The sequence below is a fragment of the Etheostoma spectabile genome, chromosome 20 (assembly GCF_008692095.1).
Source record: "Etheostoma spectabile isolate EspeVRDwgs_2016 chromosome 20, UIUC_Espe_1.0, whole genome shotgun sequence".
NCBI classification, from domain to species: Eukaryota; Metazoa; Chordata; class Actinopteri; order Perciformes; family Percidae; genus Etheostoma; species Etheostoma spectabile.
The window spans coordinates 5,749,023-5,761,189 of record NC_045752.1 but is presented as its reverse complement, the minus strand read 5'-3'; the positions used below and the strand labels follow the sequence as shown (position 1 = coordinate 5,761,189).

Here is a 12,167-nt window from a genome sequence, read left to right as displayed (position 1 = left end):
CCAAATAGTGAGAAGTCATTCAAGATGAATATTTCCTTAATTAGGCACTCAGAAAGACAGGTGGAAATTAGCTGTGAATGGATAAAGAAGGGGGAAAAAATACTGGCTTTTTTAAGGGTGGATATATTCCTTGATGTCAAATCCCCGCAGTGAAAAGACAGCTGTCCAAATGCAGGATGATCCTCTAAGTGAATTCTCTAGAAGCGTTCATTTGCGTGCTGATGGCAGCCTAAAACCACAAAAGGGAGAAAGAGGATTTGAGTCTTTGAAGATGCCAAATTGCATGTAGAGAAGTAAGTTCAACTATCGGAGTCTAAGGCTATGAATGTCAGAATAATGCTTCTAATTAGCAAAAAAGCATTTCTCTCAAAGGAGAATGCATTTTTCTTTTTGGGAAACTGTCTCTTTGAAATGCAATATCTCTTGAGCTAACCACAATAATTGGCAATTCTAAAACCTAGTATTAAATATTCATGTAATTAGTTAATTGATTGATTAGCACAGGTGTATATGAGGGCACAGGTTTAGCAGTTAATTGGTCCTCAGCTCCAAAGATAATTGGCATGTGTGAAATCAAGGTCTATCCGCGGGAAAACCTTTTATCACTGCATGATCTTTTACCCTTCACACGAACATAGCCTTGCTATGAAGAAGGGAATCTATGTTACAAATTTGCTTTCACTGATCACCTTACCCACTTAAGGACATTGAATAGAATTGAATATATACCTAAAGGACAAATAATGTTCAAAGACATTAAAGATAATTACTGAAATGTTTTTTTTCAATGTGGATGGCAATACATTTAAATAATTGCATTCTTTCTGTTATCTAAAGAAACATTTTTTTCCCCAATTACCTACTCTATATAAAGTAAAGCTCGAGATATAGTGGCAAGGCATATGGATATGAAATACATATGTTTTTAAAGTGACAAAGTAGCTCTCAGTGCCAGACCTTCCTCCACAGCACTGCGGAGGAGAGTCTGGTCCTTCCACACAGCATTCCTGGATAGGAGAAAAACATGCTCTGGTTTATTTCTTTAAACCAATCACAGTTGTCTTGGGCGCCGCTAAGCGCTAGACAAAGCCACGGCGCCTCTGCAAAATAGCCTCGTGAAGGAACGCAGTTTGGTGGAACATGTGGTGCTCGGTGGAACTGGTTTATCTCGTTCAAAGTTGTTTAAGTCATGCGACAGAAAACTCAGATTGGACAGATGGTCTAGCTAGCTGTCTGGATTTACTCTGCGGAGATGTAAAGGAGCCGTTAACTGCAGTCCTCATAAATCTACCAGAGTTTCGAATGCCTACACAAAGAAAGTGGAAGGTGAGGGACATCCGGCGGATCTTCCGGTTGGTACCTGAACAATCCCGGAAATGGAACGTCGTGGATATAGACTAGGGATAACGTGATGGGAAGATAATGACATCCAACAAGGTTGCTATTATATATTCAGTGCCTCAAGCCCCTCACTGGGTTATCCCTTTTTAAAAAAAATGAAAATTATAAACTTTACTCAAAATTTAAGATAATACACACAAAAGGTTAACTCATAAAGTTAGCTATCTGGACAACTGTTTTACCTGCGAGGCCTGTTAGCTGCTGACCGCGACCTTTTCTTGCCAGTTCTTTTTAAACAGTTAGAGCAGGTGTCAAAGCAGCCTGAAGTAGTTTAAGTATGATGGAAGCATTTTGTTTTGTTATTAAACGTGCTACACATTGGATCTCTGGGTGAATTTCTTAAACTGAAAAGAAAAAACTGAAAAGATCTATTAATTTATACAGGTTAATTTTGTCCAGGTTAAATTCTGTATGGGTTGAAAGTACTCCCAGTTTCTTTTCTTTCTTTTTTTGATTTGTTGGAATGAAAGGATTTCACCTTGATGCAATTGCTACACAATTCATGCTCCTATTACTCTGCTCACAGACACTGAATTTCAGATAAGAGCCTGACAAATTTCACATATAACCTTAATCTTATCATCCTTTGTACGGTGCCGCCTCCCTCCCTTCTTTCTTTCCTTTCTGTATTTCTCTCTTGCGCGCAAAGATTAGGTGATAGTGAACAGCTGTTGTTTCTGCGGGGGTCTTTGAGAGTGTTGTTTAAAGGCGGATGCAGCTCACCTTCTAGGTAGGAGATGCTTATTTCATCCATTTAAAGGCTAAAATGTTATACTTCATGAATCCAATTTTCTCTGCCTTTTCTCTCCGAAGGCAGGGATTAAAGCCGAGCTGTCGGCTGGCATACCAGATCTTAAGACAACCCGCGGATGTCTGCGATACTGCGCTCAGCTCAGACAGTATCTAGAATCTCCTGGCTTTTAATTTAGCATTAGGCTCAGTAAGCAAAATCACAAGCATTTTCAATTAAATAGGCAACTCACTGCAGTGGGTTTACATGAATCAACCTCTCTCAAGGTGGGAAAAGGCCAATCATGATCGTTAAAAAGGATTAGTGCAAAAGTGTGCTCTGGAAATAATTACCATTGACTTCTATAAGGGTAGAAGTGAGAACTGCATTTCCTGTTGAGTTCAGAAGGAGCATGTTTTTTATCTGAAAGCTTTGCCTTTTGGTCTAAGAATTGAATTCAAAAAGTGAGTTTCTACGCAGAATCAAAGGGTTTTCTAGATTTGACTTGTTATTGTAAGCTTTCTGCTGTAGGGTAACTAGTATTATGTCTAAAATGTTTTGCATCAGTTTTTCATATCCCCGTAGAAAAAACTTGAATGCCTAAATGGCTTTTGGTTTACTGGTAAACGTTTTATTCTTGGCTAATTTCAAGGCCCTAAAAGTCAACAAGGTTTTTTGAAAAATGCTCTCTCATTACTGGGCTCCCTGGTTTTAAAGTTCACTGAATTTAACTGGAGTTTTATAGGATAACACGAGGTAGAAAGCCCTTTTAAAAGAGAGCCATTCTTCTCAGTCTCTCTTTGGGAAGCTCCTCTCTCTCCAAAGTGCGGTCTTGCTGTCTCTGGTGGCAGACTAATGGCAGCTTCTAGTAGGCTTATTTGGGTTTAATGTGGCATAATGAGGTTAGGTAATTGGGTTTAGGTCAAGTTGTATAACAGGTTCAGAGGAGACAGAGATGTGAAGATCATGTAAATGAGTGGTGTTAGATCGCTGAAGGCTCACACCAGTGGCTACTCAAAGACTTCTCAAGGCATGGATTGTACAAGTGCAAGCTATCCTCATTTCCAAAAGGTTTCAGTAACCTTAAGTCAGTCAGGAACTTCAATTAGGAAAACACTCATACAAGTGCTAAGTGGTCATGGGAGAAATGCCTTCACGTTAATGCCATCTTCATATCATTTTAGCTCTCACTCCTGTCTTCCGAGATTTTCACCGTCCTCTTCCCCCCCTTGTAAATATCAAATCATGTATCATGTATTATTTAAGAGCAGAGAAGTTAATGAACAAAAAAAAGTGGCATCCCCTCAGCAATTTGGAGCCAATTATTAAAATTTGTTAAAAGGCATGACTAATTAAAGAGGATATTTAAATGGGATTGAATTTTAATGCTTTTTTTCTTTCCTGCCTTATTACCTTTGTGGCAGGGTTAAGATGAGAGGATGTTGCGATTAGATATTCTCACACTAATTAAGACCACAGATCCCCTGGGAAGAGAATAAGGGCCTGCTCATTCTCTCCCTCCACACTCTCTCCTCCTTCCCTCCCTTCTTCCCTCCCTCTGTCTCTGCCCCGTAGTGCTGGACCACCGGGGCTCGGAGGAGAGACAGCTGGGAGTAAGATGAACCCGGGATTGTATGTGACGTCCTTCCTTCACGTTCCCTCACCCTTTTCTCTAGTCTCCCATCCATTGCTCCCCATGGGGCCTACGGATGACACGCTAACCTTTGAGGTTGTCAGGCCATGAGAGAGGAGATATTCTCACATTACGATTAACTTTGTACCTTTAATTAAACACATGAACGTGCCGATGAGCGGGACCACGTGAAGCCTCGGCGTAGAGGAGCTATATTGGATTTTCCAGAGAAATTATTCAGGACAATTTCAGCTATTTCTTGTTCTTGCAATGGCATTCCTGTCACAACTGCACATCACTTCATATGGGTCATCAGTAACGTGTTAATGATTATGTCAATCAATTAAGAGGCGGCCACAGAAAAAATTAAATGTTGGAGAATAAGGTGAGCATCGTCAGTGACCATTAAGATGTAATGGTTTGGGTCCAGTAGCTTTACCCTCATATTTTTGATAGCAATCAGAATTCCACAACACATAATGGCATGGCTATAAAACTGCACGGTTTGGAATTTCCTAAAATGTAGCATTTTACAGTCATGTCCTGTTATGTTTTTACTGTTCTATTCTTTGTAGAAAGCACCTGGTACTTGGGGCTTTTTCCCTGTCGGAGCAGGGAGGAATGTACAGTAGGAAAGCACTTTTTTGGTGAAAGGACTTGTTTACAGGGTGAGATGCAGTTCAGCGTGGTGCCATCAGGAACTGGCGTCTAAAAGACAAAATCGGGATTTAGTGTCACAAAGCAGTAAAACCCTTCGACGCTCAACTAGCTGAGAAAAGTGTTTACGGTTTAAGTACACCTTTTTATTCCTGCTAATGTACATAATCCCAAAATAAGACTGATCAAAGTGCTAATCTTTGGGTGAAGCTATGGTCTAAATGTGGATATCTTATTGAAAGGGCAGGAGGGTTTTTCTAGAAGTCTGCTTGGTTGGTTGGTTTTACTTTTTTTTTTTTCTCTAGAGGGTGAGCTTGTATTTTAAGAGGGTGGCACCACTGGGTATTCATACAAAGCTCTCCTCCAACCGTCTTTCCCCTCCTTCTATTCTCTCCCTTGCCTTTGAGTCACTTCCATGCACCATTTCAGAGGAAGGGGAGGGATAAAGGCAAATAAACAAGATCTCTTTCCAGAGTTTATATTCTCAAAGGGAACTAGATGAGGGGGGCGGCAGGCAAGGGGGCGTGGGGGGGTGGTCTGCGGCCAGCAATTGAAAACTGTTGCCCTTACCCGGAGAGATCTGTGTACACTACTTGCAAAGTCAAACAAATAGATCCAGGGTGCAGGTTTACGTGTGTGTTTGTGCGACTGCCCGTAAACCTCCCTGCCTGTCATCTTCAATCACTGAACTCTGTTCCTGATCAGACCTCTCTTTTTCTCTTTCTCTCTTTCTTTCTCTCTCGCTTTCTCTCCATACGTGTGTCTGTGTGAAATTGTGTTTGCATGTGTATTTCTGTCTTTGTGTGTGTGTGTTTGTATGTCTCCTGTGTGTGTTTCCCACGTGGGTGCCAGGCCTGGATCCAGAGAAGCACTTAGGAAAACCTCTGGCTGACATGGAGCCCTATCTGAAACAGGTCACAGACTGGTAGATACTCTGCCACCCAGTGTATTCTATGTGTACATCATTTCCCCACCGTCAGGTTACCTGATGTTCAATGTTCAGTCCTAAAACATATTGTAGAGGTTAATACACTAGAGTGAAATATAGTTTTTTTTTACTTTTAGCTTTAGATAATTATGATTATGATGATTATATTATCTTTTTATTGCCTATTGGGAGAAAATATCCTTGTCATACCAATAACATTCTGGTACAGGTGCTGTTAAAATAGTTTTTTTTTAAACTGGTGTCAAAAGTAACATACTTTTAAGATAAACATGAAGACACTCTTGTTAATGTAAGACTTACATAGAATTACTTCTATTGCAGTTCCAGACTATAAGTTGAAATTGTTGGGGAAATTCTGGAAATTGGAAGTGGAAATTGACAGTGATTAGTGCATTCAAAGAAAATACAGGAGTTTTAATGTATTTTAATAAGGTGTTTTGCTTCCACTGATTAGCTCTCCCAGAAGTATGGAGTTCATATTTGTGGAGAAGGAGGTGAATATGAAACCTTCACCCTTGATTGCCCCCTCTTCAAAAAGAAGATTGTTATGTGAGTAAAGAAATATAAACTTACAATTATTTGTCTACATTAAAACTCAGTTACACTTTTTCAGCATGTGGCTGCTGTAAGTTTGGAGTGTGTGTGTGTGTGTGTGTGTGTGTGTGTGTGTGTGTGTGTGTGTATGTGTGTGCAGTGATGCAGTGGAGACAGTGATCCACTCAGCAGATGCCTTTGCTCCAGTTGGCTACCTGCGCTTCACCGAGATACACACCGAGAACAAAGATGCCGTGAGTCAAACGTCTGAAGGAATCCATGAGTTTAACTTGTTTTGTAAATGAGACCAATGCTGAATCAATCATTTCACAGCAAAAGTTTGAGTCACTTTGGGGTTGATTACTTCAAAACCACTCTGAGGGCAAAACAAAAACAAGAACAAAACCTTTTGGTGTCTGATAACTTTGTTGAGCAGTAGAGAAACACAGCACTGTAGGGCAGGGTTCAGATCAACCTCCAGAGGGCCTCTCTCCATGTCTTTCGCACACTCTTGCTCTCGGTGTCTCCATTCATCCCTCGTTCTCTCTCTCCTCTAGCCCCACATGGCCTACTTTGACGTCTGCAATATTCACTGCAGCCTGAAACTAGGCCCAGCTTAATAAACATGTCTGCTCGCATTAAGGCGCTTTGCATTCAGGTAGCTGGCTAAGCGGACACAGGCGGGGGTTGCGGGGAGGCAGTAGGAATTGGCTTTTGGGATATTAGAAGGAGCTGAATGGGGCTTCACAGACAAGAAGGGTGACATGAAACATTTTACTTTCCCTGCAAGAACAGACAACTTTATGATCCTTAAATGATTGTCACAATTTCTGTGATGGAGACAGTAACCTCATTTATGTGTAGTTTTAATTACTCTGGTTTCATTGTCTGGTTTAATAAGACACCTACTAGTTGATGAGTGTTCCTGGTGACGTGAAGTGCTGCTTGCATGCCGTGGTATTTGTTGCAGCGAGGTAAGACTATAAGAGTTTCACTAAGGGATGCTACTTCCCTGTAGCTCGACATGTCTCTGGGGTAGAGCATGCGATTTGCACATGCGTTTCTTCACACGTCACACAATAATGTGCACATTTGATTTTGTGTTCTCAAGAGAGCATGTGTTCATGTTTGTAGACTTGTATGTGTGTGTGTATTTGCATGTTGGGTGGGGGCTGGGACTGTTATGGACAGAAAACATACCCCCATCCCACAACCTCCGTGACCCTGCAGCCTCACTCCCTACAGCTATATATTTTTTCACTCCCCGCGCCGCCGCTCCCGCCCCCTTCACACAAACACACACGCACACTCACACAGCCCCTGTAGCCCCCCTTAGGTTGCTGGGGGAAAAGCAGGGAGATCCAGGGCCTGCAAGGGGAGGGGAAGGAGGGGGCAACCAGGGGAGAACCTGCCCTGGTTCAGCCTTCTGAAGCTCTTCTCGTCAGGGTGACAGATCTGCAGTGACACCAGCACTAGAGGAAACTGCACCGGGCTCAGGGGGTGGGGATGGACCACCATCATTTGCCCTCCGTTAATGCTAGTCAAGCTATTTTTCATGCAGGCCAGGAGAGAGGGGCTGAAGTATAATTAATTTGATTATCATATGGCGTAATGCAGTTGACAGCAGATGAGGGGGGTGAATGAGTGTTGGACAGGGTGAGGGGGGCATTGAAGAAATATGAAATATTTATTCATATGTGTGACGCCCCAGCACGATTTGGCAGGTAATATGTACGCCTTAGAGAATGGTAATGATTTGTTGTTTAAAGAAGTAGCAGGCACAGTAAAAGTAAACAGAAGGATAAGACTGGTGAAATCCAAAACATGTCTCACCCATCCAGTCATGAGTTTTGACTGACAGCCAGCATGATTGAATCTACAGTATCAGAAAACACCACTCCCTATTCGCCTGAACCACGAATATGTTAGCATGTTGTTTCATATTCATGCACCTTGAAGTTATGTGTGCCTGGGCCCTTGTCATGAAAGACTGACACACACACAGCCCGCTTGGTGGGGTATTTGAAAAGGTTGGCTAATTATACAGCGTTTTGTCTGTCTTTGCAAAAGGCTCAGCACTCTTTGGTGGGCGTTTGGCCTGATGTATTCCCTGTGGTGCTTTTATTGCAGGATGTGGTGGCGAGCGCTTTGCCCCATGGTAGTTGTCCTTGCCAGAACGCCATTGACAACATGACTGAGGAGGTGGAATATGCTGATCAAGCTCAAGACAACCAGCAAGAATTTACATCAAAATGTGACCTTAGTTGTCAGCGGGGCCACGGTAAGTTTCATTTATGGTGAGGCATGCACATGCTGACATCCAAGCTTGGGTGTGTGTTGATGTGTGTGGTGTGTGTGCTTCCTAAATCTGTGTCATGCGACCAGCATCTTGATGCTAGTATTTCTGAGTGATTGTTTGACAAGAGCTGTCATTTCAGCAGTGTATTTGTCTCAGAATTTATTCCTCCTTTGACATAAACCACCTATGCATAAATTACCTTTCATACAACATATGTCCAAATGAAGAAACAAAATAATACATACTTATTGTGTATTTTTTAATAGGCTTAAACAAACCTTATACAACCATTTGTAGTGCTGACTGTACAAAGTATTTGAGGCAATCCAAACCAGCTGACCCTCTACCTCTTCATGTATCTCCTTCTGCAGATCTCCCTCCATCCTGCTCACCAAGAAGCTCCAGGGGCTATCAGTGGATCTCCGGCATCAATGGCCTTCAGAGCAAAGATCCCGCCATCCAAGGCCAGACATCGGCGGCTTTTACACAGCTCCAAAGTAAGGGAAAGTGTGAGGCAGAGAAAGTATTGAACAAGAGAGTGAACCTGTTGGAAGAACATGGTGTACTAGAGCTGTGGACATGCTTTTAAATATCTCTATACTCAGGAAAAACACCAGGGTCTACTTAAGAATTCTTTCTTGTCTTCCTTAAATCGCAGAAGCAAAAGGCACATAGAATGACACTCACAAGTAATCGAACCTTAAATAAGTTATGTTTTCTTCAATCAAATAAAAATCTTCTTCTTTCATACGATCAAGGGGGGATGATACAGAATTCCTTTGTCCAGGGTTGATTTAGGCAGCTCAGTTAAAACAGATTCTGCAGGGCTTACTATACAATACTCCTTACCTTAGCCCCCCAAAGGGCAATGGAGAGAAACATATGTGGACATCTTCTTTGTCCCTTGGGTGTCTTTCTTTCTCCTTGCTGTGTTAGCTAAAGACCCACAAGGAGATGTGGCAGAGCTTAAGAAGTCGTTTCTTATTCAAAAGTGCTTGTCAACCCAGCAGGCAAAACCCTGTGTGTCAGAGTCAGAGACTCCGTCCGTCACAAGATTGGGATCGCGAGTCGGCCACCAAACAAGGACAAGCACTTCAAATTAACCCAAACCGAGCCTCTTTTAACACACACTTCTGCCCTGCAGAAGTTTTAAAGTGCACGCTTTTATAGTGCATCTAAGTCTTTTTTTTTCTCTTTCTCTTTTTTTGATGGAGAAAGGGGAGTGAAAGATGAAAAGCATATTTAATGTTTATCGTGGTTCTCGGCTGAACAGACTTCACAGTACAGAGACAATATTAAACAAGTTAATATTTAATGAACAACCTCTTTGTATGAGGACGAAGTAGTCTGAGATGCTGGTGTTGGCAAAGGAAAAGCAAACTTGAAGCTCTTTTCAAATGATTGTAGGGAGAAGGGCTATGCTTTGAGCCCTGGTGCCTGTGTTTGCATCCAAAGCCCACAATTTGCACACATACTTTGTCAGACTACTCTTTTATAGAAGGGGACAAATACCATTACCACTTTAATGCAGTTTCAATGGATTTCAGTCCCAGGAAAAAAAAGAAATTTGAAACTATCCACCTCTTAACTACAATGGTGATAGCCTTCAAATGATTGTTTAGACTCTGTGGATATTTGTTTACTGGCAAGCTTGCCCGCTGCAGTGGGAGTAGATGCAACTCATAACTTCCCCAAAACAAAATATCAAAAGAAATACTTAAACTAGAATCAGAATCAGAAATACTTTTACAGAGGTAAACCAAAATCATAAGTCCCAAAGAACCAATTGGTGAACACTTACAAACAAGGATGTACTCACAAGTCTACCATTTTGCCTTTTTAAACTGCTATATAACTTATATGTGGTATACAACAACATTTACCCAAATATGCACAAGTTAGCTTAGCCAAAATGGGAGTCAGGTTATGGTAGGTTAGGTTATGTTACTCCAATATACAATATGCTATAGGGATTTACAGTATAATGTGTTTCCTGTATCCAGGTGAGTTGGACAGAAGAGGCTGGAAAATGAAGGACATCATTCTGGTCCACGTGTATGTGAGGTCCATGGAAGACTTTGTTTTACTCAACACAGTCTACAAGAAACACTTTGGCATAAACCCTCCAGCCAGGTAAAGGTTCAAACACACATACAGTATAGACCTTTCCCGTTTTTTTTCTTTCTCTCTCGGAACATCTTTACACTCCAAAGCATTAATTCCACGTTTCCCCTTTTTTTTCCTTGTAGGGTGTGTGTTCAGGCTCCTCTACCTGCTGGTCAGCTGCTGCAGATTGACTGCCTGCTCCATGACTGGACCGAGCCCCTGGAGGAAGACTGCTTCCACCAGAGAGAAGCCCTGCATGTCCAGAGTCTGTCCCACTGGGCGCCAGCCAACATTGGGCCCTACAGTCAGGCCCTCAGGGTAAGGCTCCAAGGTCCACAACAGGGAGAGGTGGTGTTCCTGGTTGTGGGTAAGAGTGTTGACAGTTGACAGTTTAATACATATATATATATATATATATATATATATATATATATATATATATAAACTAAACAGTTAATAGACTCATCCATTATTCAGATAATCATTTCAGCAAAGGCTTTGCAGGCCAGCCTATTTACATTTCTTCAATTTATTTATTATTTTCCATTGCTCATTTTCTGTTCATTTTACTCCTGTTCTTCACATAACTTGTTTGGTTATTAATTGCAAACGATAGTCAAAGTTAATCCACTGAATCCCTTGACTCTGGGGGGCTGAGCCAAAACAAGGAAAATTCCTTTCTTTTGCGTCATTGTTAGCAAAGCAATTCAAAGTATCACTTTATGAAGGTGAGTAATAGATCAGTGGTGGAATGCCAACGATTACTTGGATGAATGATGAATCTGGCTGGCGATTCTTATGTTTTGTTGTGCTCGACCCTAACAAAGCAATTGAAGTGTCTCAGATTACGTGCAGTACTTTGTGTTTGTCTCTGTTGTCTCTGTTTATGTTGAGATGCATGTGTGCAGCTGCATGTGATTGTTGTTACGTGTGATAGTTTGTTCTCAATACTACTTTTATGCATACATGTAAATATGTATCCCTATTATAGTGGACAGTTTGTATCCAATTTTGCACTTGTTTGCAAAGCTACGAATATAACTTCTTTCATATTGTTTCAAACCCAGGAAGAATGTCGATTTCAAAGGGAGAGCATAGGAAGTGTGGGCCGTGGTTGCACGGTTGGCTTGGTGTTTTGTTTACCCAGTGTGTATTATATGGGATTACACTTGTCAAGGTACTGTCAACAAGGATAGTGTCCATCTCCTCCACACTGTCCTTGATCCTGCAGCCAAATCCGTCTATGAGTGAGAACATGTGTGGATTAGCTATTCATTTAGAACTTGACGGCATATCTCAACAGTGTGTCACTGAAACTCACTGGGTCTCGTGCAGTGCAGGATTCCTGAGATGTAACCTACAGAGTCAGGTTTGCTTTTAAAATGCCAGCAGTGTTTGATTTTCTCAATGGATTCTCATTGAGACATGAAATTGAAGTCAGCTGTAGGCACGTGCTATTGCCTCTGGAAAACAGTCTAATCTCTTATTCCTCTAATGATCATTCATATCCAAAGCAATTTGAGAAAACAATGAGAGGAGTTTTCTTGCTCAGAGCTGTGCACGACGCTTCACACGACCCCTGCGTCGCCTCTGCTCCTCTTCCACGCTCAACGACTTAATTTGATCAAAAATGTATTAACAACTCCTCAGTACAGCAAGAGATTTTTACATATTGATACAATTACCCCCTTGCTGTGAGCAAGCATGCATTGCCACCCCATTCTCTCACCAGTACGTTGACTCCATCTTAATGACAATTTTCCTTGGTGACTGTTGCCGTGTGACACCGTGGTGACAGGGCTCTGGCAACAACCGAGACAGAAAAGCTGCTATCTGAGACCAAATAACCTGGAGCCCT

The 12,167-nt window shown here is 41.7% G+C and overlaps 1 protein-coding gene across 1 annotated transcript in view; it reads left to right on the top strand.

Moving 5' to 3' along the window:
• The window catches only part of dph6 (diphthamine biosynthesis 6), a 60,938-nt gene that overhangs the window by 20,395 nt on the left and 28,376 nt on the right, over positions 1-12,167 (top strand). Inside the window, exons 6-12 of the mRNA XM_032500652.1 lie at positions 5,274-5,335; positions 5,825-5,919; positions 6,065-6,158; positions 8,035-8,185; positions 8,575-8,700; positions 10,207-10,336; positions 10,453-10,627. Of these exons, the coding sequence (XP_032356543.1) occupies positions 5,274-5,335; positions 5,825-5,919; positions 6,065-6,158; positions 8,035-8,185; positions 8,575-8,700; positions 10,207-10,336; positions 10,453-10,627 (833 nt within the window). The remainder of the gene's footprint in view (positions 1-5,273; positions 5,336-5,824; positions 5,920-6,064; positions 6,159-8,034; positions 8,186-8,574; positions 8,701-10,206; positions 10,337-10,452; positions 10,628-12,167) is intronic.